The following is a 26,049-nucleotide window of genomic DNA, read 5'->3' on the forward strand; positions in this document are numbered from 1 at the left end:
TTTCGTTGCTCTACTAACTCTATCTTTTCTTTGTAAACCTTCTTTACTTAGTTGTAGAACCAGAAGGTTATCAGAGCAATTTAAAGTACCTTTCATTTGTTAAGCAAACAGATTATTTAATGATTACCTACATATGAGTTTTATGTGCCTATTTATTACACGAGTGCAACGTACCGGATCTCTCCACCTAAAATCACGCAACTAATACATTTGTGCAAGTGTTACAATGCAATAAAACACTTTGTTTCTTAATAGCAATAATAACACTTATCTCGTTAACATACATTTCATAAACAATCATTCTTAATCGTTTAAATAATCGGTGTTAAAAAAACTTTTTAGATTTTGTAATGAATAAATAATAATAGCAGCCTATATTCATCACACAGGTGGACTTCTTAGCGTTACAGATTGTCTGTAGTTATTTGAGTAATCTTTCTTGCAAACTGAAACTGAAACTCTAATGTAAAAAAAAACTCTCAGCAGTAATAGTCGTAATAAAAAAAATGACCATTTATTTCATGAAGATTTAAGTTCTCAAAACTGAACACCGATAAAAATATGATTGCAAACTTCAAAAAGATGGGGAAAAAATACCACCGACATGAAACTTTTGTGTCATTATGGGCAATCAATTATGTGATGGTCTTAGATGGATATTTAGTTTTTTTTATTAATCTCAATAAGTATCCTAAACGGGCAAAGCTTCCCCATTTGACTTCATTTATATTCTTGGCTAAATATCCCAATCTCAGATGATGAAAATAAATTTATTTGGTTTAAATATTGCTTTAAATACTGGTCTCTTTACCTATATCATATTTTTATCGAAGAGTTAACTCATGGTTATAATTACATGCATATGAACCAATAGTTTTATTTGGGAATCAGAAATGAACAAACACTAATAAGCATTGCAAGAATATTCGGAAAATATTTGCGGAAAATATATAAAATATCTTTATTCATGAAGACTTGAAAAACAGTTGCAAATCATTTAATCTTTGCTAAGGTTCACAGGGTGCTTCTACAAATTACTTTGGATGTATCCCATAATCACCTTTTACGATAAGCGCAGAAGGAGCTAGTAGTGTTTTTAAACCTCATTAGCCTTGGCTATACATTGTGCGATTTCACGTTGTCTCTCCTGCGGGTCGGCTGCCCTCAGAGCCGTCAGTGTAGCATTCACGCGACGACTCAAATCCTCATCTATCAAACTCATCAAATGGAAAGCTTTCTTCTCTATATCAGGTACCACATCTACCAGTGTCTCTGCTAAATTATTGGCAAGCCTCTGTCTGTGATCATCTGACTCAATAATTTCATTGTAAAACTCGGCCATAGGTTGCAAGTCTACTGCGTTCCTGTGAAAAATCACTATTCTATCTGTTGGTCGGTTTTCATCAACGTAGGGCATGGGTCCGTTAAAGGAATTTGGATAATAATTTGGCGCGTCTTTCATATTATCCAGAACAGGTGGCACACCGTCACGAGAGTACGTCTTATCGTACATAGGTTCATTGACTCTGATGTTTGCGTAATTTGTTCCCAATCTATAATTTTGAGCATCTTGATAGAAAACTCTACGGGATTTGAAAACAACGTCTAATGGTCCCATTATTCCTGGAACTAAATTATCTGGACAAAATCCTGAGATCTCAACATCTTTAAAGTTATTGTCAACGAGGCGATTGAAAACCAACCGTCCAAGAGGAACAGTGTGATATGTGCCTCTTTCCCATAACCTAGTAACATCGAATGGATCATAATCAACCTTAATTAAGTCTTTTTCTGTAAGAATATCCATTTCGACTTGCCATGCTGGATAGTTCTTTTTTGCAATCGCATTGTACAAGTCTGTGTTGAAATAGTCAGGATCCTCTAAAGAGATGGCCGCTGCTTCAGCATTTGTTAGGTTTTGCACACCGAGCTCTGTCCTGAAGTTGAATTTAACGTAATAACGTTGTCCTTTTTTGTTATACACCTCGTATGTATGAATTGGGAAATAATTTATTTTTCTGTATCCATCAGGTAAACCTATATCAGACAAGAGCCACATAATTGTGTGGAAGTGATCAGGTCTTAAGGTGAGGAAGTCCCATCTCATGTTATTATCAAATGTTCCAGTTTTAGGATTTCTTTTGAAGGCATGTGCAAACTGGCCAAAATTAATGGGGTCTTTGTATAAAAATATTGGCAAATGTAACGATATTAAGTCTAAATTGCCTTGCTTAGTGTAAAACTTCATAGATAATCCTCTTGTTTCTCTAGCTAAGTCATTTCCTCCGAGATTTTGGATTGCAATTGAAAATCTTCCAACGACGGGTGTTCTCTTGCCGACCCCGTTGAATACATCAGCTGTAGTGTATTTAGAAACATCGTGTGTTACTTCAAAGTATCCATAAGCACCATAACCTTTAGCGTGCACAACTCTTTCAGGTATACGTTCTCTGTTGAGGTGCGATCCCATAATAAAGTGGTGTTTATTTTCAAATATATCAGGCGTATTGAGGAATGCGGTATCTCGTATGTCTATGGGATCGCCGGTGGTTCTAGTCCATACTCCAATAGTTTCCTGTAATAAACAACCAAGCATTTGGACAAGCGATTCGAAATGAACAAATACTACTCTTTTACTCAAAATACGATATTTTTGCCTTTCAGATTTGCGTATCTATTTTATTTATTTTTTGTCGTCTGAATTCCTTAAGTATAATATACTGAAAGGATTGAATGAGAGAAACTAATCCTAAACTATTAGTAGTAACTATTACTACAATTGGTCACAAATACCTCCAATATAATATGCAAATTTGCAACTTGTAAATATAAAACTCATTTTCAGCAATTTAATTTTTTTTTGAAGAAAAAAAAAACAGTTAGGGCAAGGAAACTTCCTTTGCAAACGCTAACATTGAAGAGGAAGATGATCCATATAGAATTATAAAGCATTATTTATTCGTACCGGGTGCTCATGTCTGAAACTTGGCAACTGTAGAGGGACTGCGTTCACCGACTCATTGTAATGCTCGTAGCCCGTCACATAATTCACAACTGCACACAAACAAACGTAAGCCACAACCTGCCTCATTATAGCCGTTAGAACAAAGTAGGTACAAATTTTCAATCGCACCTCTTTATACAAATTAAATGCGTTTAAAACAGGAATACTTAATATCTTTAATTTAAGTTAATTGTAACTAAGTACAAACAGATTTCACAGCCGACTGATCCCGGTGTATTTGTTGCTGTGTAAGGACAGTCAGCCTAAAATTTAACATACCTACTAGTGTTTGAATAAACCAGTGCTGTCATTGTATATTCTTTTCATTTTAAAGAAAAAACACAAATACAGTTACACCTTCTTCTTGGTAGTATAGATGGAAAAATAAAACACACTTTATATTTATTACTTAGTTTAATTAAGACATAGGTACTTAAGCACTTATATATAACTTATATAATATAAGTAATTGTTACTTAAAAATTTACAATATACCTTTTTTTTGCAAATAATTACATTGGAGTAATTTACGGACTACTCATAGTTATTAATTTTAACAATAATAATATAAATGTTAGCGCTAATACATTACAGTTAACCTTTGAATGTAAAACACTACGTACCATTAAGATGTTAAATGGGAGTATACAACAAAAAAATTTTACCTACGTTCTAAAAACTGAATAAAAAAGCAGCTTTATAGATTTTGCTGTCTTAGTGTTTATAGTTAGCATTTAATTATTACTCGTGAGTCAGGGCATCTCGTTTCACATAAACTTTTTCTGCTCGTTGACCTTTTTCAATACGATTCGTCATCAGACATTCGGTTTGGGACTTAGGTATTTTCACGTCGGGCCATTATCATCACAGATAGCCAGTGCGTTAAGTGAAAACTGGCTTCATTTATTTGACAGAACTATGAACTGAGTTGGAAACAACACAGTGCTCTCCAAATGCAAATTATAATTATGGAGAAATAAAAGCCAAGCTTAGGTGGAAACTGGCAAGTAACGTCACGCAAATATAGCTTTACTAAAATGCCGCAATGGACATAGATCGTAACCTAGTGGACTTAAAAAATAAAGATATAATGAGGCTGAGATCATCAGCGGCAAATGTTTTGTCAGATATGAGGGGAGCAACAGAAAATCGCGAAATATAAAGAGGTTTGGATAAAAAAGATGAAGCCCTGCAGAGGAATCTTAAAGAGGCTATAAAATAATGTTTGGTATAACTGTTTTAACAAAAAAACAACCGATTTAAACAAAAAAACTACTGAGCCAAGCTTAAGTTGGTAAAATGTTATGGGAACAAATGACAGTCCTATTTCACTTCAGATAAAAGAAGAAAATCAGAGGTAACAAACAAAATACAGACGAATTAAGGACCGCCTCCTTTTTGAAGTCGGTTGAAAAATAGATTGTATTAATGACAAAATAAACCGGTGTGTGGTGCAACTTGTTGACCATTATAAACTGAATGGATTCATAAATGCCAACACTTATTTTGTTAAGGCGAGGGAATCCTCATGGACACCCACTCTCTCAGAGGAGGAAATGTGTAGTGTCAGATCTTACTGATTAAACCTGAACCGCTGTGCTACGTCATCCGCATTTTTGTGTCGGTGTATGGCAATGCGTTGCAAACCTTCATATACCAGACAGCCCTACCAATAAGATATTGCCTGTCTAAAGCAATTATATTAAGTAATTCCAATATAATAGTGATTCGTCTAATAGTTTCAAGCTGAATACTTAATTACTTATTTCCCTTTCCACCTACTTTTAATACAACTCTGGTAATGATCATTATTAATGTTTTAGTAGAGAGACCAGGGTCCCGATTCTGCTTTTTTACAATGGCCAATGAATGAATGGCATTTAGATTAAATTTGAAATTATTTCTATTCTCTTAAGCGTTTTGCCAATACAATAATTGGAACTTGATTGCATTGATCTTGAAGAAAAATGCTTAAGAGAATACGAAAATTGTCATTTTACGCCAAATTTCATTAATTCATCGGCCATTGTAAATAGCAGAATTGGGGCCCTGTTGCCAATCGATTTGGTTAGTATTAAAATGTTTTTGCTTATGTTCACTATTAATGCAATGGTTTTGTGATAGCCCGTGTTTGCAGTTCTGTATATAATATGTGCATAAGTAACCAGTCTTTTTCAGCAATTTTAGAAGCTGTCTACATGTCGGTATTTAAATATCCCTTAGACTTCCACAAATATTTTAAAACCAAATTCAGCATTATAAATCAATTAGTTAAGGCCGAATTTACGAAACTAACGAATATCAAGTTTTCTAAATATATGTTAAATATATGCAATTAATTATAAATCTAAACAATTCAAATCAGACAGGACTCGAATCAAGGTGCTATCGTATTCACTGACCTAGAATGAAATATATTATACAGTAGCCTTAATTCACCTTTTCTTTCTAGAAACTCTTAACTGTAAATAGATCATGAGAATCGCAATTAATCATTACGGGCAATATAGCAACGGTCGTGTCAGTTGATGGAAAGCAGAAAGTTGTGTTTTGATAGTAACGTTAGGAAATGTGACACCCTAATTACACGTGTCATGTTTTCATTAATTTCTAATACTTATTACACGTGAGACAGTTTTGGCATTACAAATACAGTCATTCATTGATTTGTTTCCCTTACAGTAAGTACAAGCAAGCTAAGAATATGCGCGTTGCTAATGCAATCTTCAAAGTCCAACTTGTTCGTTTGAAATTGTAGCTAAGACTAAACTATTGATGAGTGCCATATTAAAAAGTAATGAAATGATGAATATCAAGATGATAATAATGATAAAATACATTAATGATAAATATTTTCTCAATTATGTAAACTAATTTAAAGTACTGCAATTTCATGATGGTAATCAAACCAATGCTGCGTTAATGCTCATTGATGTTGCAAGTTGATGTGATTTATTTATTTCAATTGTGCCAACAATCGCAGTTGTTCAGCAATAAATAAGGAAATCTTTAAAAAGAATCACTACTTCTAATAGTCTAGTCGCAGATTAGCTCGCATACATTATGTACATTTAAAATTCAAGCCATTTTAGTCGAAAAACACACTCTAAAGGTTAAGTTGCGATTCATTGAAACTTTCTCAAACTTTTATTTTCCACTATCATTTTCTGTAATCAAATCTTGGTTTTTAACATCTTTATACACAGCTCTGATTCGATGCTGGCGCTAGAAGGTGACTATAGACGCTTCGCAATAAAATGACATGTCCGCATCGCGTTTTGGTTCGAAATAAATGTTTTGACCTGTAATTTATGACTTTAATTACCTGCGACACGTGCGGAGTGAGCTAGGGTTTGGTAATATCCATCGCATCAAATATACATTCTGCCATTTCCTTTTGTCTCTGATGCGGCTTTGCTGCCTTCAATACCCTAAGTGACCGTCTCACACGCCAGCCTAAATCTATATCAACCAAAGTAATCATCTGGAGAGCTTTTTTAACAACATCTGGAACCACATCGACCAGAGTCCGTGCTAAATTATCAGCAATTCTCTGCCTGTGAGCATCAGACTTAACTATTTCATTGTAGTAATCAGCTGGAGGTTGCAAGTCCACTGCATTCTTGTGAAGAAGAATTATTCTATCTCTTGGTCGATTTTCTTCAATATAGGGCATAGGTCCATTAAAGGAATTAGGGTAATAATTTGGCGCGTCTTTCATGTTATCCAAAACAGGTGGCACACCGTTTATGATGTATGACTTCTCGTACACAGGTGCATTCACCCTTATTTTCGCGTGGTTGGCTCCCAATCTATAATTTAAAGCGTCTTCATATAAAATTTTCCTGGCTTTAAAAACAGTGTCTGGAGGTTCCCCTATTCCCGGTACCAAATTATTTGGGATAAACCCAGACTGCTCAATATCTTTGAAGTTATTGTCAACGACTCGATTTAAAACCAGCCGTCCAATAGGAACCGTGCGGTAAGTTCCTCTTTGCCACAAGCTAGTAATATCAAATGGGTTATAATCTACCGTAGTTAAATCTTTTTCCGTAAGAATATCCATTTCAAGTATCCACGCTGGATAGTTCTTTTTTGAAATTGCGTTATACAAATCTGCATTATAGTAGTCAAGATTCTCCGTAACGATGGTCGATGCTTCAGCATTTGTTAAGTTATATAGACCGATCTCCGTCCTCAAGTTAAATTTCACGAAATATCGTTCTCCTTTTTTGTTATACAATGGATATGTATGAAGAGCAAAATAATTCATTTTTCTGTATCCATCCCCTAGAGTCAGGTCAGACATAAGCCATAGAAATGCGTGAAGTAGGTCAGGTCTTAATGTCATAAAATCCCATCTCATTGTGTTGTCAAATAACCCGGTTTTAGGATTCCTTTTAAATGCACGCACAAAATGCGGGAAATCAATAGGATCTTTAATTACAAATATAGGTATATGAAGACCTGTTATATCTAGATTTCCTTGTCGTGTATAAAACTTAATGGCTATACCTTTAACTTCTCTAACTAAGTCATTACCGCCGATATTTTGAAACTGTGATGAAAACCGTACAACGACTGGTGTTTTCTTTCCGATCCCATTAAATACATCAGCTTTAGTGTATTTAGAAACATCGTTAATCACTTCAAAGTATCCATAAGCACCATAACCTTTAGCGTGTACCACTCTCTCAGGTATACGTTCCCTGTTGAAGTGCGTTCCAAGTAGATAATGATATTTATTCTCAAATACATCGAAAGTATTTACAACTAGAGTATCTATTATGTCTAGTGGCTCTCCGCTGTTGGTAGTAAGTACTCCAATTGGTTTCTGAAAAAAGAAATATGTAGTTTCAGTTTTATTCTCTATGTCTGTTACTTGAATTGGCACCTGCCTATCTGTTGGCCCAGAAAGACAATATTAGTTCAGTACAATAGGCAGTTCCTATTGGTGTTTTTTTAGATTTAGTAGAAATATCTCGGCTAGGGATAGTATAGTAGCTACAACTTACTAATGTGAGTCTTGAGGATAATAAGACTGGAGACTTAGAAGGTAAATTAGTCTTTACCTAAAGAAAAACAAATTAATAAATAAAATTTCCAGGTTACTGTTACTGCTTACGAACCATTTTAGTTGGTATATACATATTTGTAATAAAAGTCATAAAAAAGATAGATATTTTATTAGTTAATTTCGTAAATTATGCACTGTCACGGGTGAACATGTAAGTTCAAATGCATAGGTATAAATATTTTAACAAAAAATACACAATTTGTAGCTTATATATTACATACATAAACCCCTTCTCTTCTACGTCTTTAACCGTGAAATAAGTTGAACATAACTAATTATTTGCCAGACATTGTGCCCTCTGGTTATACCTTTCCATTGGAGGTATCTTAGCTCGAGCTCTAACTTCCTTCAGCGCTGATCTGACTCGTCTCCCTAGATCAACATCTATCAAAGTTAGTATCCGCAAGGCTTTCTTTTCTACATCGCCAGGTACAACCTCTAAGGAGGCAGCGAAGTTCTCAGCTATCCTTTGCCTATGTGTGGCACTCTCAACAATTTCATTATAAAATTCAGCCATTGGTTGTAAATCAGTGGCACTTTTATGCATGCCGAATATTTTTTCAGTTGGTCGACTCTCATCAACATAGGGCATTGGGCCGTTGAATGAGTTTGGGAAGTAGTTCGGCACATCCGCCATATTGTCCTGAACAGGTGGCTTCCCGTCACGATTATATGTCTAAGACCAGTCGCCCAACCGTTACAGTACGATACGTTCCTCGTTTCCAAAGTCTGGTCATATCAAATGGGTCAAAATCAACTTTCGTCAATTGTTCATTTGTTAAAATATCCATATCCAACCTCCAACTAGGATAATCCTTAGCTGCTATTGCATTATTAAATCTCGCATGTAGTAGTCCGGGTCATTGGCTCCTATTGCTTGCGCTTGCGCATTGGTAAGATTATACAAACCAATCTCCGTTCTAAAATTAAATTTCACAAAATATTGTTCGCCATGTCTGTTGTATAACTCGTATGTATGGAATGGAAAATTATCCATCTTTCTATAGCCATCTGGGAGACCGGCATCAGAAAACAGCCAAAGTATTATTTGTAAAAAGTCAGGTTTTAAATTAAGGAAATCCCATAACTGTATAGTATCAAATAATCTTGTACGAGGATTCCTTCTGATAGCTCGGACAAAACCTAAAAACTCAAAGGGGTCTTTGTATAAAATTGGTATATGCAAGCATAATAGATCTAAGTTTAACTGCCTGGTGTAGAATTTCATGGATATGCCTTTCATTTCCCTTAAAAGATCGGATCCTCCTAAGTTCTGATTAGCTGTGGAAAATCGTCCAAATACTGGTGCTCTTTTGCCGATTCCATTGAACAGATCGGCTTTAGTATACTTTGATACATCGTGGGTGACTTCAAAATATCCGAGAGCACCGACACCTTTAGCATGTACGACCCGCTCAGGTATTCGTTCCCTAATAACATGCGATGTTTGATGGAAATGATGTCTGTTATTAAACACATCACTGTTCAAAGTAATAGTATCGCGAATGTCAATAGCGTCGTCTACACTCCTGACTGATGACTTTGAATTGCAGATTCCGCAGCATTAAAATGAAGATCAAAAAAAATATCTACTAAAAAATGCACTTCTTCATTCTGATTATTAATCTTTTAAAAACACAGGATACCTCACATCTATTTGCATTTCAGTAAAACAATTATCTAAAATAAAATAATAAATACCGGGTTTCGTCTTCTAAAGTCACACCACTGTTGCGATGCTGCATCAAAAGTAGAATTGTAACATTGCTCGCTCGTGACGTAATCCAAAAAACTAATACAAGCACACACTATCAGGAGCTTCATCTCAACAGGCCCTTGATAAACACGGCAGATATTAGTGAGAAACGCCAAAACATTACAATGTATTTATATTAGCATAAATTCAGGATATAGCCATTTGCTCGATATTATTAAAAAAGTAACCGGTAATGAGTTTCAAGTCTTTGTTTTTATGTGGAAGTTAAGGCGCTGCCTTGAATTTCGCGAAAAGGCGGTGGGGCGGCGGTCGTGTCGAAGGCAGCTAATTCAAGCGGACAGGGAGCCGCACTACACTTGTTTTGGTGTATGTCTTTGATGCTTTTACACATAAGCATGTGGATTAGTATGAAAACTAGATTATTTTCAACTCCGATCAAAAAAGGTTGTTTCGTATGCGGGACACCACTCTGGCTTTATCACAAAATATAATCAAATAATTTTGTTGTGACCAAATTCTTCCTAAATATTAACTATCCGAAACTAGTCGGGCTACCCCGATAAATACGCGTGAGTAAACCGTTACATCATTTAACAATGAATCAGTCTCACGATAGTTATTATAAAAAATTACCTATCCCGGTTACTATCAACCAATAATAGTGTTAAATAGTTGAGCTTGATGTCATTTAGCCAGTGCGTTCAATAAACGTTAGATTGTCCTAATGAGTATATTTACGTGTTGATAATTTATTCTCATGGAAATGATATTGTTTAAGTCAAAGGATAAATGAATTTTACCTTTTGCAAGCCCTTTGCGGGACCGCAAAATATTTTGCTTGACTAGAATCAAAAATAGCTCGTTCTAATCTATCTATATACTAATATATAAAGCTGAAGAGCTTGTTTGATTGTTTGTTTGTTTGAACGCGCTAATCTCAGGAACTACTGATCCAAATTGAAAAATTATTTTTGTGTTGAATAGACCATTCATCGAGGAAGGCTTTAGGCTATAAACCATCACGCTGCGACTAATAGGAGCGAAGATACAATGGAAAATGTGAAAAAAAACAGGGCAGCTGTAAATCATAACTTATATCTTCTACCCACGGGGACGAAGTCGAGGGCAACAGCTAGTTAATTATAATTATGCAAAACATCTCGCTATTCCTGCATCGAGGTGCACGGGTGCCGCGCCGCTCAGCAAAATTCGAGGCAGTGTAGCGGCCTAGTACTAGGCAATTAGCGATTCAACTTAACTTGAAAAGCAATTCGCGTGAGGTGTGGTAAGGCTGCGCTATTAGACAACATCAGGACCCATTAAAATATACATAGAATCAGTCAATTCATTTTAGTTGATGCTGTGACTACACCACTTTTATTACTAATACTTAAACAAATCAAATATCGCTTGAAATATTCAGCTACCAGTCTATTTATAAATTTTATCGATCTTGTATACGCAAATCGCTTCTCAATTTAATGTAGCCTCAGCTTAACAGTTCTGTAAACAGTTTTGTTCGTTTTTAGTTAGTATTTGTTAGTTCGTACGAGGTTTAACGATTACAATCATAGTTTATAGCCCAAAAAATGTATATCCATCCGTCCTGTAGTTTTTAAATAATGTAGTTACTTATAACATAATGAGTGAGCAAAGGGGTCGCTTAACCGCATTTTTAAGTTTTCGTAAAACACAATGACCAAAATAAACTATTATAAGACTATATTTTTAAACCTATATCAGTCAATATATCAACATTTTTCCTTTGATAAATGTAGTTGCGTGTTCTTTAATAACTGAATTGTCCGATACCAAAACTTGAACGGAACTCTCAATGCAAATAACAGGCTCGCACTTGACCGATTATTCTAATTAGCCTAGATATGTATTTATAGGCAAATCTAACTAAAAGGAATGCAAATGATCATAATACTTAGCATATCCACCTTGAATAATTTAATGAAGTATTAACTTTATTATTCACGTTCTATGACTTGTTTCGTAACCCGGTTAGTTTAACTAGACTTAATGAAGCTATTGTGTTAGCCTAGTGGTAAGAAAACTGGCGGGCAGTGGCCAAGGATCGGGTAAAGTGGCGCTCTCTTGTATCAGAGGCCAAGACACATTTTGGGTCGCTGAGCCAACAGAATAAGTAAGTGGTAAGAGATCAAGACTGCTAAGTCAAAGGTCTCGAGTTTGTTCCCAAGACACGAACTTATTTTTTGATGCAAAACAAACTTTCCGTGTTCCGAAAAACGCATAAAAATGTGGGTCTTGCGCCTGATCCTTCTCCGGTCACGTCGTGTATTAAAGTTAGGTAACTAAAAATGCATTGAACCAATCTTCCTATTATCGATAAAGTTTAGATGACCGGTCAAAGCCAAACGTGTCAGCCAAGTGAATTATTGAAACGACTGTCATTTCCATACGTTTAGCGTACATTTTAGCATTATTATATTATATTGACATTTATTATTGTTTTCTTTGTTTAAATTACGACTCCCGTATTAAGGAATTTCAATACTTGCGTCGCAAAAATAGCGGAGATCGAAACCATGACCCGTCGCTCACGGAAAATGGACGTTATCTTACTTAGCTCCAAGATCTCAATAAAAATAATTCAAATGTGTTTAGTGTTTATAAAAATAATAAGGTTTACTACCTACCGGATGTTCCTTTCTAAAGTCCAAGAGCTGCCTTTCCGCCGGCGCCAACGTTACATTGTCGTACAATGCTTCCCCTCGAAGCACCACACCCAATAGACACACGACGATCGCTTTCATAATGGAAGCCGAGCGCGTGCTCCTCACTACTAAACACTCTGTTGTATATATAATAAGCCTATAAATCAATTCTAACAATAATTGTAGATAATATTTATTTAAATCGCGAGTAAATAGGCTTACTGAAACATTTGGAGTTGAATGATCCATCTTAAATTCCATTTTTTGACACAAAATAGCATGACAGCTAAGAACGATAACTTTGGTATGTGTATATTGTGCGACGTTCTAGTAATAGGTAAAATATATATTATGATAATCAGATATAATAATATATGATGCATTCGATTCTCCTACTCCAAATGCAGAAGCATTCAAGGTGTGAATGAAAGATTTTTAGTGAACAGCTTAGTAAAATACACAAATTTAAAAAGAAGAGGTTGAGAACCCATATGACATATCATTTTTAGCAGAATCGCAACGACTGAACGGATTTCCAAAACTTTATTAATTTATTAATACTTCTTATACAAACAAGTACAATGGCGGACTTAATGCCAGAGGCATTCTCTACCAGTCAACCAAGAGGTGGTGCTGAGGAACCTATTTTAATGACTGCACGAATAGTCACCTCGCCAATCCCAAAGAGCGCGACGTATCGCAGGTTTGATCCCCGCGCAGGAAAAGCATTTGATCCACGAATGCTTGATCTAAATCTGGGTGTCTTTGTGCATGTGACTTGAATGAAATCATCTGAGGCATTAGGATAAAATTATTTTCGGGAAGTCGTTAAAAAATGAAACATTCAAAGCACACTGGCACATAATTCACATTTAATGAATACAAACAAAATTGAAATCGCTTAATCCTCAGTTATAATGATCCAGACAGGCAGATACGTCAAACATTTAACATAACCCTTTGGGGGTTAAAAAATACATCTACGGTACGGAACACTAACGCGGCAAGAATTGCGAACGACCAGTTTTCACATATTATTATCATACATTAAACAGGTATTATTACATAAAATCTGTATTTTAATTATATCATTGTTATAAATCAATAATTTTATTACTTAAGTGCATGTCAAGGTAGCATTTGTGGAAAATAATCATTTTTCATTATTATTCACTGCCCGGATATTTAAACGGGCGGAGTTCAACGCACCAGTGAACTGTAAAGTGCTGCGGGTTTGATCCCGGCAGGAGGATAGAAAATAAGTAGATTTAAAAAATCTAAAAACCCACTTTTTAGAATTTTATCAAAATTGGTTTAGTCTATTTTATAGTTGTAAATTGCATTGTCATTGGGTTTGAAGCTACCCTGACAATTTCAGCCTGCTAGCTTATCGGGAAGTGCCTCAAAATTGAGTTGCAAAAATCACAATTTCACAATATTTTTATGAGTTTTTAACAATATTCTGACTCTTCACTATAATCTCAAATGAAAAATAAGCTGTTTAGATTGGGCAGCGGGTTCAAGGCACCGATCTCTCTTTATATTTACGATATAACTATCGCCACGATCCAACAGGTTCCGTTTCTCAACTCAATAATAATCTGCCGCCAAGGAAATATTGACAACCTCCTTTCAAAAAAAAAAGATGACGCCTCGACCCCGCTCGAGTCACGTGCTCTGCTCATATTCACACTGTCCATTAGATTAGTAAGATTAAAAAAAATGTGTCACGTGACGGTAATTTTTTTTTCGACGCCGGCACCGATAAAGACGTTCCACTTAATAATATATATTCAAAACAATGACACGAAGAACTATTACTGAAAAAAGGCTTAAAAATATTCCGCAGGTAAGATGGCTGATTTACTAAAATTCAGTCTGAGAAACATCTAGTAAAGTAATCAGTTTCTACGATTTGGTACAGTAGTTGGAAAATTCCTAATAGGTGTGTTTGTGGACGTCGTCTGTGCCGCGGCTTGCTCGGCTGCTCGCCGAGCGTAAGCAGCTGTCAGTCCAACAGTTACTCTTTTATGCAAGTCAGGGTCTATTAGATAAAATAATTTAAGAATCTTCTGTATTACAGGTGGAGTGACAGGCTCTAAAGAGGCAACGAGGTTTTGAATAAATCTACCTCTATGATCCTCACTTTCAAGAATATAATTGTAGAAATCAGACATCGGCTGAAAATCAACAGCATTTCTTTCTAGCAATTGTAACTTCTTTCGTGGTCTTTTCTCGTCCACATACGGTACAGGTCCGTTAAAAGAGTTCGGATAATAATTTGGCGCATTTCGCATATTAAGCAAAACAGGTGGTTTTCCATCACGGTTATAAGTTTTAGCATACAATGGCTTGTTAACTAAGATTTTGTTGTGGTTGGCCCCTAAACGATGATTTTGTGTGTCTCTATAAAATATTCTTCTGCCTCTGAATAAGCCGTCTGGTGGGCCAGGAATTCCAGGTACTAGATTTGATGGATTATAAGCCGTTAGTTCTATGTCTGAAAATACATTATCTACATTTTTATTTAATATCAAACGACCAATTTGTACGGTAGTAAAAGTTCCATTCTCCCATAATCTAGTGACATCGAATGGATCGTATTCTACTGTTTGTATATCATGTTCCGTCATCACGTCCATTTCAAGTCTCCAAGCAGGATAATGACCTCGTTCAATGGCATTATACAGATCTCGTACGGAGTAGTCTCGATCCCGTCCTATTATAAGAGCTGCTTCAGCACTTGAGATTGCTGAGAAACCTTGTTCAGTCCTAAAGTTAAACCTGACATAATGTGTTTCTCCATGTTTGTTAGCAAGCTCGTAGGTATGAATAGGAAAGAAGTCCGACTTCCTGTATCCATCAACAATACCATAATCAGAAAAGAGCCAAAAGAAAACGTGAATTACCGATGGTTTCTGAACCGCTATGTCCCAAAAGCTAGTTAAAGTGAACAGGTTAGTTTGAGGGTTTCTAGTCGCCGCATGCAAAACAAGCGGAAAGAACAAGGGATCCTTGAATGAAAAAATAGGTGTGTGAAGGCATAAGAGATCTAAATTTCCCTCTTTGGTATAGAATTTCACTGCTAAACCTAGAGCTTCTCTGACAAGGTCACTACCGCCTCGGTTTTGTAACGAAGGGGAGAATCTAGCAACCAACGGCGTCTTTTTGCCTATGCCGTTAAAGAGGTCTGCGTATGTATACTTTGAGACATCATTGGTAACCACAAAGTAACCGAAAGCACCAGTGTTCTTTGCATGGACCACTCTCTCGGGTATTCGTTCGGCATTGAAGTTCATCATCGAATCGATTAAAAGCTGGTTATTGAATTGATCGGAGTTGATTGTTAATATATCTCGTACTTCAGTAGGTTCACCCGAACTTTTGGTCCATAGTCCAATTGTTTCCTAAAAAATGAAAGTTTATCAAATGACAGTTATCCATTATTAAAACACATTCATTTTTGAGTTTCCCAAAGGACTGGAAAACACGGTAAGGAAACCAAGATTTGAATATTAACTATAGTTATCAAATCGCAAGGAGCTAGCGTGGTGAACGACTAAACGTTCCTTATATTGGAAGATGCCTGTGCATAGTAGTGGGATATAGTTCAGTATTATTCTACATTAACATTATTATCGTAAAAGGCTCTCATCTCAGCCTATTGCCGTCCACTGCTGAACGTAGGCCTCCCCCAAAGAGCGCCAACCATCACGGTCCTGGGCAGCCCGCATCCATCCGCTGCCAGCCACCTTCTTCAAAACCTCGGTTCACCGTGCCGCAGGGCGTCCTACACTACGTTTGCCTAAACGTAAAAGGCTATACCTTTCTTATTACTCATAAATTGTCCAAACGTGAAAATTGGTTAATATCATACCGGGTGTTCAAGTTTGAAGTCCAAAAGCTGCCTCTCATCTGGCGTGTACGTGACATTGTTGTACATCACGGCTTCGCCATGACACACCACACACAACAGACACACGACAAACAATCGCATGATGCCAACTCAACGCCTGCTTCTCACGATTTGGTCAAAGACGGTGCTTTTTTAAAACAGTTCTAATTAATTCAAACACATTTAAGACCAATCTAATTATGAGCAGTAAAATTAAGTTCAAAAAATGTATTACGATTGCAATTATCTAATTAATTTTTTTGCTGTAATTTTTTTATTTACGAATGGACTGGCAAACAACACTGGATATCGTAAAATTTAAATATTAAATTTTTAGTAGTACCAGTACTATTTTAATAAGTCTAAAAAACCTAGGATTTTATTATTTCGTATAATTCGAATTTCATAAACTACCTACATTTTTTACGTCGAACAACTTTTTTGATCCAACCGATACATGCCTGAATATCTATCTAATATATAAAATCTTCTTCTCGTGGCTAAGCTATAACCGTATAAGTGATACGATCACAGGTTAAGCTATGCTTGACGCGGTTGGTCTGTAGATGGGTGACCATCTTTGTCATAACGAGTTCCTCCGTGTTTCGGAAGGCACTTTAAATTGTGGGTCCCGGCTGTTATTCCTACATCTTTGACAGTCGTTACAGGTAGTCAGAAGCTTGAAAAAGTCTGACAGCCAGTCTAACCAAGGGGTATCGTGTTGCTCAGGTAACTGGGTTAAGGAGGTCAGATAGGCAGTCGCTCCTTGTAAAACACTGGTACTTAGCTGAAACCGTTTGGATTGGTAGCCGACCCCAACATAGTTGGGAAAAGGCTAGGCCAATGATGATATAAAATCTTCTTCTAATATATAAAATTCCCATGTCACGATGTTAGTTACCGTACTCCTCCGAAACGGCTCGAGCGATTTTTATGAAATTTTGTATACATATTGGGTAGGTCTGAGAATAGAACAACATATATTTTTCATACCCCTTAGTGTCAAGGGTTGCTCACACTAAAAAAAAATATATTATTTTTTGGACGAAATTGTTTTTTTTATTTTTTTTTTATAATTTGGCATTAAAAATACATACAACTAGGAAAAAAATCGGCAAAACAACGTTTGCTGGTCAGCTAGTCTATTTATAACATTCTCTCCACCTGTTTGTTCTCTTTGAGAAAAAACATCGGGTTCTGAAAAAATGACAAAATTGGACAATTGAACAAATGAAAGAAGAGAATACAGATGATACGGGCTCTTTGAACTAAAACTTATATTAATTATTTTTTGAATATTTGTTATGTTTATTCAATTTGTACGACACCCTTTGTGTCCGACTCACGCTTGACCGTTTATAGGTTAAACTAATTCCTGTTTACAACCCAATTTTCACTTTCACAACACTTGTAATTAAGTAGCTACGCGAAATACATTGTTATACAAAGTACTTTGATTTTTTTATTGTGAGTCTAATTATCAGTACTAATTATCTTATTATCACTTATAACTTCGCACAATACATTGTATTTTTGCAAGTGATTAACATTTTTGAAGCAACCCACATCAGTGACACAAGGATTAAAACTAGGGGGAAGCTCTTCATTTCAAAGGACAATACAACGAGGAGTCAGAATTTATTTGGAGCTCAAAATAAATAGTTTAGTCCATACTAATACTATACATGTGAAAGTATCTCTGTCTGTCTCACTCGCACAAAAAAACTACTGAACTGTCTGTAATGAATTTTTTTACACAGGTAGTTTATAGCCTGAGAAAGTTTTACATGCAGTATAAAATTGGCAGCACCCATGTTCCCATGCACCCATATTCCATAAACATGGAATTAACAATCCTAGAAAACACAGAAGAAAGAACTGCTTAGGACCGAAACAAACAAAAGAGAGAGAGAGAATGAAAATAGTTATGACAGGACTTATAATTTTTTTTTAATTGAACGAGATTTTCTTTCCCGCCCAACATATATCATGTGGCACAAAAACACTGTATGACCACCTGAACTATTATATTGAAATTCATTTGTAAGAGCATGAAGAACCTCCCCTGGGAAGAGATCCAAAACACAAATTAATATTGATAACATACTGATAAAAAAAACCATTTCTTTAAAAAAAAGTAAAGTCATGTGGTAAAAATTAGGGAAAAAAATTGAAGAAACGTCGCATATTCAGAGTTATTAACTGACTAAAAGGTGTATTTTCAGCAATTTGTCCTGGCTAACGCCTTTAAACAGAACAATTTTATAACCGCAGTTTTCTCCGATATGTAGCTAGAATATTTCTCATAGGCGTGCTTGTAGACGTTGTTTTATGCACCCCTACTGCTTGCTGTGCTTAAACTGCTTCCAGTTCAATTGTTTCTCTATGCATAAATTGAAAGCAACATATCGATCGTTATCAACACTCCACTTGACCCGAATTAGTCGGGCGGTTTGAAACTCGTCGGGCGATACCGATATCATTTAAGTTCATTATAATGTGAATGTTTTCAGGCTTGGTTACTTACATTACACCATATAAAAATGGTATGTTTTTATACTAAAATTATTTTTAACACAGCACTTATAGATTTTGGTCAATCATATTGTTTTTTATGACCCGCGACGAGAGACGGCGCATTTTAGCATTCAATTCTGCAGCAACCAACAACATGGCGCACACGCACCACTACTACGTTTTTCCTTCACTGTACCTATACACCGTGATTTTTAGTCGTCTTACAAAAGCAGCCCAGTTCATGTATCCAATGACTAGAACACGTTCATGATTTAAAAAAAAAGTATTTATGAGATTCGAATAAATTTAATATGTAATTTTTATTCAATATTATGATGCAATTCGTAGTTTCTTTGAAACACAGCTCTGTTGCGAGCGCGGTCCAAGCCTTGTAACAATAACGAGGGGCGCGGGCGGAGGCGTTTTTATCATCTTTAAGAGTATATTTCAGATTTCTCTTGTTTAATTTTTCTTCGTACTTATTATCTTAGTTTATGATGTAAAAATAATAATCACGCCTAGGGGTATTTTACGTCGGATACATGAACTGGGCTACTTTTGTAAGACGACTAAAAAATCACCGTGTATATCAAAAAATGTAAAGTAAAAGTATATTACTATGTATAAAATCGTCTTATTCAACAGTGTGAATGTAGTAGTATATGTTATATTATTTTATGCTTGTGACTTACGTTTTAAAATAATAAATTATACTTACTTAGAACTCATAGAAAACTCACAGCAAAACGCGATTGCTAAATTTGCTATGAAACTTTTAGATTGGAAAATATTGTTGATTGATTTAATTCTTATTTATCTGAAACCGTTAGTTTTACAAAACTGAACTGAACTGTCGTACTTCTGAACCAAATCCTTGCTAAAAATTTTAACACTACGTTATAGCTCCACAATGAGGTGTTTCTTTTTATGATTACTAATTTTTTATGAATACTAATTAATTTTAGTAGCAATAAATGTCTTTTCATTTTAAAAATGATTATTCTGTCTATATTTTCAAAGTAGTGTTTAAGGTTTTACGTATTAAAGAAGGTCAACTATCTCAACGTGTCTTTTTATACAAACTAAATAAACGGTTGATTTATTTCTGTGCCATATTTGATCATTTGGTGATCTTTATTGTTGTTTTACCATTGTTTTATAGTCACGTTTCAGTTTTTATTGTTTTTTAGACAAAAAGCATACAAGCTTGTTTACCCTTTTATGTTTGCCTTAACAAAAAGAGTATTAGTTCAGGCTTGTTTTGTTGATATACCGCTAAAATTTCGTTCTGGAGCTGCGAGGGAGAAAAAAATATAAGCAATCGAAGCAATTTTTATTAACGCCTTTGCTTTAATAATAGCAATAAGACACCAATGCTTGTCAGCGCATTTGACTGTCTATCGAATTTTGCGTACAATTTCTTAACCCGTAATAATTAAATTACATTCGACACAGAAAATATTTTGTTAGAACTCAAGGAATAACCATACTTTCAAGAGCATTTAATGTATTTAGACAAACGAGAGTACTTTTACTTAACCCATTATCCAGAAGTTATTCTTTGGGTATTAATTCTTACAGTCTGACTCAGCAGTCGGGAAATTCCTTATTGTGACGTTTCGTTGACGATTTGCCTGCGCCACTGCTTGCTCGGCTGCCCGTCGTGCATAAGCTACTTCTAATCCAATAGTTGTTCGTCGACCTAAATCCCGATCAATAAGGTACAAAAGCTTAATAACTTTCTGTATTGTTGGCGGAGTGACAGGCTCTAAAGAGGCAACAAGGTTCTCAATAAATCTTTGTCTATGAGCTTCACTTTCCAGAATATGATTATAGAAATATGACACTGGTTGCAAATCGACTGCATTACTCTCTAAGACTAATAACCTTTCCTTTGGTCTTTTCTCGTCTACATACGGAACAGGTCCGTTGAAAGAGTTTGGATAATAATTTGGAGCATTTCGCATATTAAGCAAAACAGGCGGTGTCCCATCGCGATTGTAAGTCTTAGCATACAGTGGCTGGTTTACTAAAATTTTATTGTGGTTGGTCCCTAAGCGGTGATTTTGAGTGTCTCTGTAGAATGCTCTTCTACCTCTGAAAAGGAAATCTACCGGACCAGGAATACCGGGCACCAAATTTGATGGGTTGTATGCCCCCTGTTCCACATCTCTAAATTGATTTTCTACATTTTTATTTAACACCAAACGACCAATTTGCACAGTGGTAAATGTTCCATTCTTCCAAAGTCTAGTGACGTCGAAGGGATCATAGTCAACTGATTGTATGTCATGAGGAGTCATCACGTCGATTTCTAATCTCCATGAGGGGAAGTTTCCTTGACCGATGGCATCAAATAAGTCTCTGTTGAAATAGTCTGGGTCTCGTATTTGAGCTGCTTGGGCCCTTGTAATTGGTGAAAAGCCTTGTTCAGTCCTGAAGTTAAATCTAACATAGTGTGTTTCTCCATGCTTGTTGGCAAGTTCGTATGTATGGATAGGGAAAGCGTCCATTTTCCTGTAACCATCTGGAAGACCATAATCAGCCAAAGTCCAGAATAACGCGTGCGTCTGAATCGGTCTATATACCATAAAGTCCCAACGGTTATTGAACAACCCCGTCTGAGGATTTCTCTTTACCGCATGCACTTGATGCGGAAACAAAACGGGATCCCTATATAAATAAACAGGTGTTTGAAGACAAAGAAGATCCAAATTTCCTTCCTTCGTATAGAATTTCACTGCCATACCCTTGAGTTCTCGACTTAAGTCATTACCTCCAAGGTTTTGTACTGATGTGGAGAATCTGACATTTAATGGTGTCTTTTTACCGATGCCGTTAAAGAGATCAGCGTACGTATATTTCGAAACATCATTAGTAACTACAAAATATCCAAAAGCACCAGTACCCTTTGCGTGGACTACTCTCTCAGGTATTCGTTCGGCATCAAAATTCATCAGAGAGTCAAGTAATAGCTGATTGTTAAATTGATCTGTGTTGACCGTAAATATATCTCGTATTTCAGTCGGCTCTCCGGAACTTTTTGTCCATAGTCCAATCGGTAACTGAAATAAAATAAATATGTATATTTAGTTTTTAATCAATAATACATCATGGGAAGAGAATTGATCATTATTTTACTTATTTACTTATATGCCAGCATGCAATTTTTTTATAATTCTGTTGGAAAGATGACCTTTTAAGATTCATATTTGTATGTTACACTGTGTATCACCATCTCCATATCATACAAAATGTTATTTATTTCATTCTGAGGATGCGTTAAATCTAATTTGCTATACGTACCGGGTGTTCAAGTTTAAAGTCCAAAAGCTGCCTTTCTGCAGGTGTGTAAGTAACGTTTTCGTATATCACAGCTTCCCCGTGCAAAACTACACACCACAGACACGCGAGTAACGTTTTCATGATAAAAATCGAGCGTGAGCTCCTCTAATAGACGGTGGTAGCTCGTTTGTTTTCTGTCAAAACTGCTGTTGATTATATAACGTTTTAGTAATCGTTGGCAATTACTATCGGAAGTTTGCGCCTTAAAATGGGCATAGGTATTAATTTTCATGTACTCACACATCCCTTAAAGGATTGCGTGAGTAAATTGAACATGAGCCTATGAATCAGTACAACCAGAGAGCCTTTGGTCTCATAATTTACCCTTTTTATCTTGATTATCTAGAGCTTACCAGGCCGTGCGATTGGGCTGCATATTTCATATGTATGGGTCACCCATTTCTGCTTCTTTGTATTTATTTAACGACTCCCGCTATTTGCATTTTCATGCTTGTGTCTGGGGTACATAAACATTCAAGTCACATGCTTAAAGTCAGACTCAGGACGAGCATACGTTGATCGCACAAGGATGCGTAGGGTTTGACATAGTGTCCTGCAACGGCTGAAACACTGGGTTACCCGTGGAGTCACACACAATGTATGAGTATTTTTCTGACAGAGGATTTTAATTGTTAGGGTGCAGGTAACTTTTTAAACAATATTAAATGTTATGTAATACGTTTTTAGTCTTGTGATTGGGATGTTCTTATTTACGCACGGGGTAGTATTTTGATATTTCAGTTTTTTGAATTTAATTCCAAAAGTGACCTGAATTTGTTTGGTTTTTATCGTTAGCGATTTTATTTTGTTATAGTGTCTGCCCCTTTAGCTAATCGACCTTTTTATAATCCTTAGGGTCTACATTCAAAGTTTTAAAAACAGTATATATTAGTCTCGTGTTCTTGACCTGTCATCTCCCTACATTAATTTTTTTTTTTTCAAAGGAATTGCTGCAATCTACAAAAATCTTGTTCTGGTTGACTTACATAATTTATTCTGGTTGATTCCTCAAAAGAGCTGTTTAGTAAAAGGAATATGTTACAAACAGTACGGAACACATTGACTAACATCAAACGCCACTGGCACAGCGGCCGTCTTAAATAATGCATTACGTAGAATCAAATCATTTTAAATAATAGCCCATAATGTTACTGTGTTTCTAATGTTAACAACATGTCTAACTCGGAACACCTAATTAACACTATTATCTGTAATTTAAATAATATAATGTAGTGTTCATTCTTTCCGATGAATGAAACAATTTATTGTTTCGTAAATCATCTTCGATCTTCAATCATTTTAAATGAAAGCTGAATGTTTAAGCGCGTCGTAGCCAGTTACATTTAGCTTATTTTTTAATTTTATGCCAGTATTATAATGAATATAAAAAATACTACAAGATAATTATGATTACAGTGGGACAACTTTGAGGAACAATCAGATAATCACACATAAATTGTCAAAAATATATTTTTGTGTAATCGTTTAAAATAAAAACAGTCTGTTTAAGGCATCACGTAATAATTATGACAATAATCATAGCGTATGGACTTGCACGTTGGCAGACAGTGCCTATTCGTGCACATTCATTATAGCACTAAGCTAAACTAACTAATAGCCATGAGAATCAATCAGGGTATTGTTATTGGTGTTAAAAAGCAAAAGCAAAATATTGCAATTTATTTATGTCAAACACAAAGAAATAGAAGCTGAAAGGAAATTTTCTATGAATGCACTATCATCACAAGATGCGTATGTACTCCATCGGCTCACTCGGCTCCCTCGGCACCCTTGGCTCCCTCGGCTTTAATATCAGGTGTTTTACACTTCTCTTCAGCGTTTGGTATGTTTCTTAAAGGTACGCTTGGAGCTGGCGTGACCAGCGCCGCTGCTTGTCCTGCAGCTCGCTGAGCATAAGCAACTTCCAGCGCTGCGGAAACTCGTGTACCCAAATCCCGATCAACAAGGTACAAAAGCTTGATAACTTTTTGCAATGTTGGCGGAGTGACCGGCACTAAAGAGACAACAAGGTTCAGAATAAATCTTTGTCTGTGATCTTCACTTTCCAAAATATGATTGTAGAAATATGACACTGGTTGCAAATCGACTGCATTACTCTCTAGCACTTGCAACTTTTCCCACGGTCTTTTCTCGTCTACATACGGAACAGGTCCGTTGAAAGAGTTTGGATAATAATTTGGAGCATTTCGCATATTAAGCAAAACAGGCGGTGTCCCATCGCGATTGTAAGTCTTAGCATACAGTGGCTGGTTTACTAAAATTTTATTGTGGTTGGTCCCTAAGCGGTGATTTTGAGTGTCTCTGTAGAATGCTCTTCTACCTCTGAAAAGGAAATCTACCGGACCAGGAATACCGGGCACCAAATTTGATGGGTTGTATGCCCCCTGTTCCACATCTCTAAATTGATTTTCTACATTTTTATTTAACACCAAACGACCAATTTGCACAGTGGTAAATGTTCCATTCTTCCAAAGTCTAGTGACGTCGAAGGGATCATAGTCAACTGATTGTATGTCATGAGGAGTCATCACGTCGATTTCTAATCTCCATGAGGGGAAGTTTCCTTGACCGATGGCATCAAATAAGTCTCTGTTGAAATAGTCTGGGTCTCGTATTTGAGCTGCTTGGGCCCTTGTAATTGGTGAAAAGCCTTGTTCAGTCCTGAAGTTAAATCTAACATAGTGTGTTTCTCCATGCTTGTTGGCAAGTTCGTATGTATGGATAGGGAAAGCGTCCATTTTCCTGTAACCATCTGGAAGACCATAATCAGCCAAAGTCCAGAATAACGCGTGCGTCTGAATCGGTCTATATACCATAAAGTCCCAACGGTTATTGAACAACCCCGTCTGAGGATTTCTCTTTACCGCATGCACTTGATGCGGAAACAAAACGGGATCCCTATATAAATAAACAGGTGTTTGAAGACAAAGAAGATCCAAATTTCCTTCCTTCGTATAGAATTTCACTGCCATACCCTTGAGTTCTCGACTTAAGTCATTACCTCCAAGGTTTTGTACTGATGTGGAGAATCTGACATTTAATGGTGTCTTTTTACCGATGCCGTTAAAGAGATCAGCGTACGTATATTTCGAAACATCATTAGTAACTACAAAATATCCAAAAGCACCAGTACCCTTTGCGTGGACTACTCTCTCAGGTATTCGTTCGGCATCAAAATTCATCAGAGAGTCAAGTAATAGCTGATTGTTAAATTGATCTGTGTTGACCGTAAATATATCTCGTATTTCAGTCGGCTCTCCGGAACTTTTTGTCCATAGTCCAATCGGTAACTGAAATAAAATAAATATGTATATTTAGTTTTTAATCAATAATACATCATGGGAAGAGAATTGATCATTATTTTACTTATTTACTTATATGCCAGCATGCAATTTTTTTATAATTCTGTTGGAAAGATGACCTTTTAAGATTCATATTTGTATGTTACACTGTGTATCACCATCTCCATATCATACAAAATGTTATTTATTTCATTCTGAGGATGCGTTAAATCTAATTTGCTATACGTACCGGGTGTTCAAGTTTAAAGTCCAAAAGCTGCCTTTCTGCAGGTGTGTAAGTAACGTTTTCGTATATCACAGCTTCCCCGTGCAAAACTACACACCACAGACACGCGAGTAACGTTTTCATGATAAAAATCGAGCGTGAGCTCCTCTAATAGACGGTGGTAGCTCGTTTGTTTTCTGTCAAAACTGCTGTTGATTATATAACGTTTTAGTAATCGTTGGCAATTACTATCGGAAGTTTGCGCCTTAAAATGGGCATAGG

The 26,049-nt window shown here is 36.0% G+C and overlaps 2 protein-coding genes and 4 pseudogenes across 2 annotated transcripts; all 6 read right to left on the bottom strand.

The window, feature by feature from the left end:
• Positions 1 to 1,096: 1,096 nt before the first annotated feature.
• LOC113505262 lies at positions 1,097 to 2,845 on the bottom strand (annotated as a pseudogene).
• Positions 2,846 to 6,350: 3,505 nt separating this feature from the next.
• LOC113505263 (catalase-like) lies at positions 6,351 to 7,277 on the bottom strand. Its single transcript, XM_026887881.1, has one exon. It carries the CDS (start codon positions 7,275 to 7,277, stop codon positions 6,351 to 6,353), a length of 927 nt encoding a protein of 308 aa, XP_026743682.1.
• A 1,075-nt stretch (positions 7,278 to 8,352) lies between these two features.
• On the bottom strand, positions 8,353 to 9,645 carry LOC113505264 (annotated as a pseudogene).
• A 4,738-nt stretch (positions 9,646 to 14,383) lies between these two features.
• On the bottom strand, positions 14,384 to 16,425 carry LOC113505265 (catalase-like). The gene is made up of 2 exons (XM_026887882.1): positions 16,360 to 16,425; positions 14,384 to 15,889 (listed from the first exon to the last, which is right to left on the bottom strand). Exons 1-2 carry the CDS (start codon positions 16,423 to 16,425, stop codon positions 14,384 to 14,386), a joined length of 1,572 nt encoding a protein of 523 aa, XP_026743683.1.
• A 4,037-nt stretch (positions 16,426 to 20,462) lies between these two features.
• Positions 20,463 to 21,965, bottom strand: LOC113505266 (annotated as a pseudogene).
• Positions 21,966 to 23,880: 1,915 nt separating this feature from the next.
• LOC113505362 lies at positions 23,881 to 25,556 on the bottom strand (annotated as a pseudogene).
• Positions 25,557 to 26,049: the final 493 nt, after the last annotated feature.

Source organism: Trichoplusia ni, chromosome 25 (genome assembly GCF_003590095.1).
Source record: "Trichoplusia ni isolate ovarian cell line Hi5 chromosome 25, tn1, whole genome shotgun sequence".
Lineage (NCBI taxonomy): Eukaryota > Metazoa > Arthropoda > Insecta > Lepidoptera > Noctuidae > Trichoplusia > Trichoplusia ni.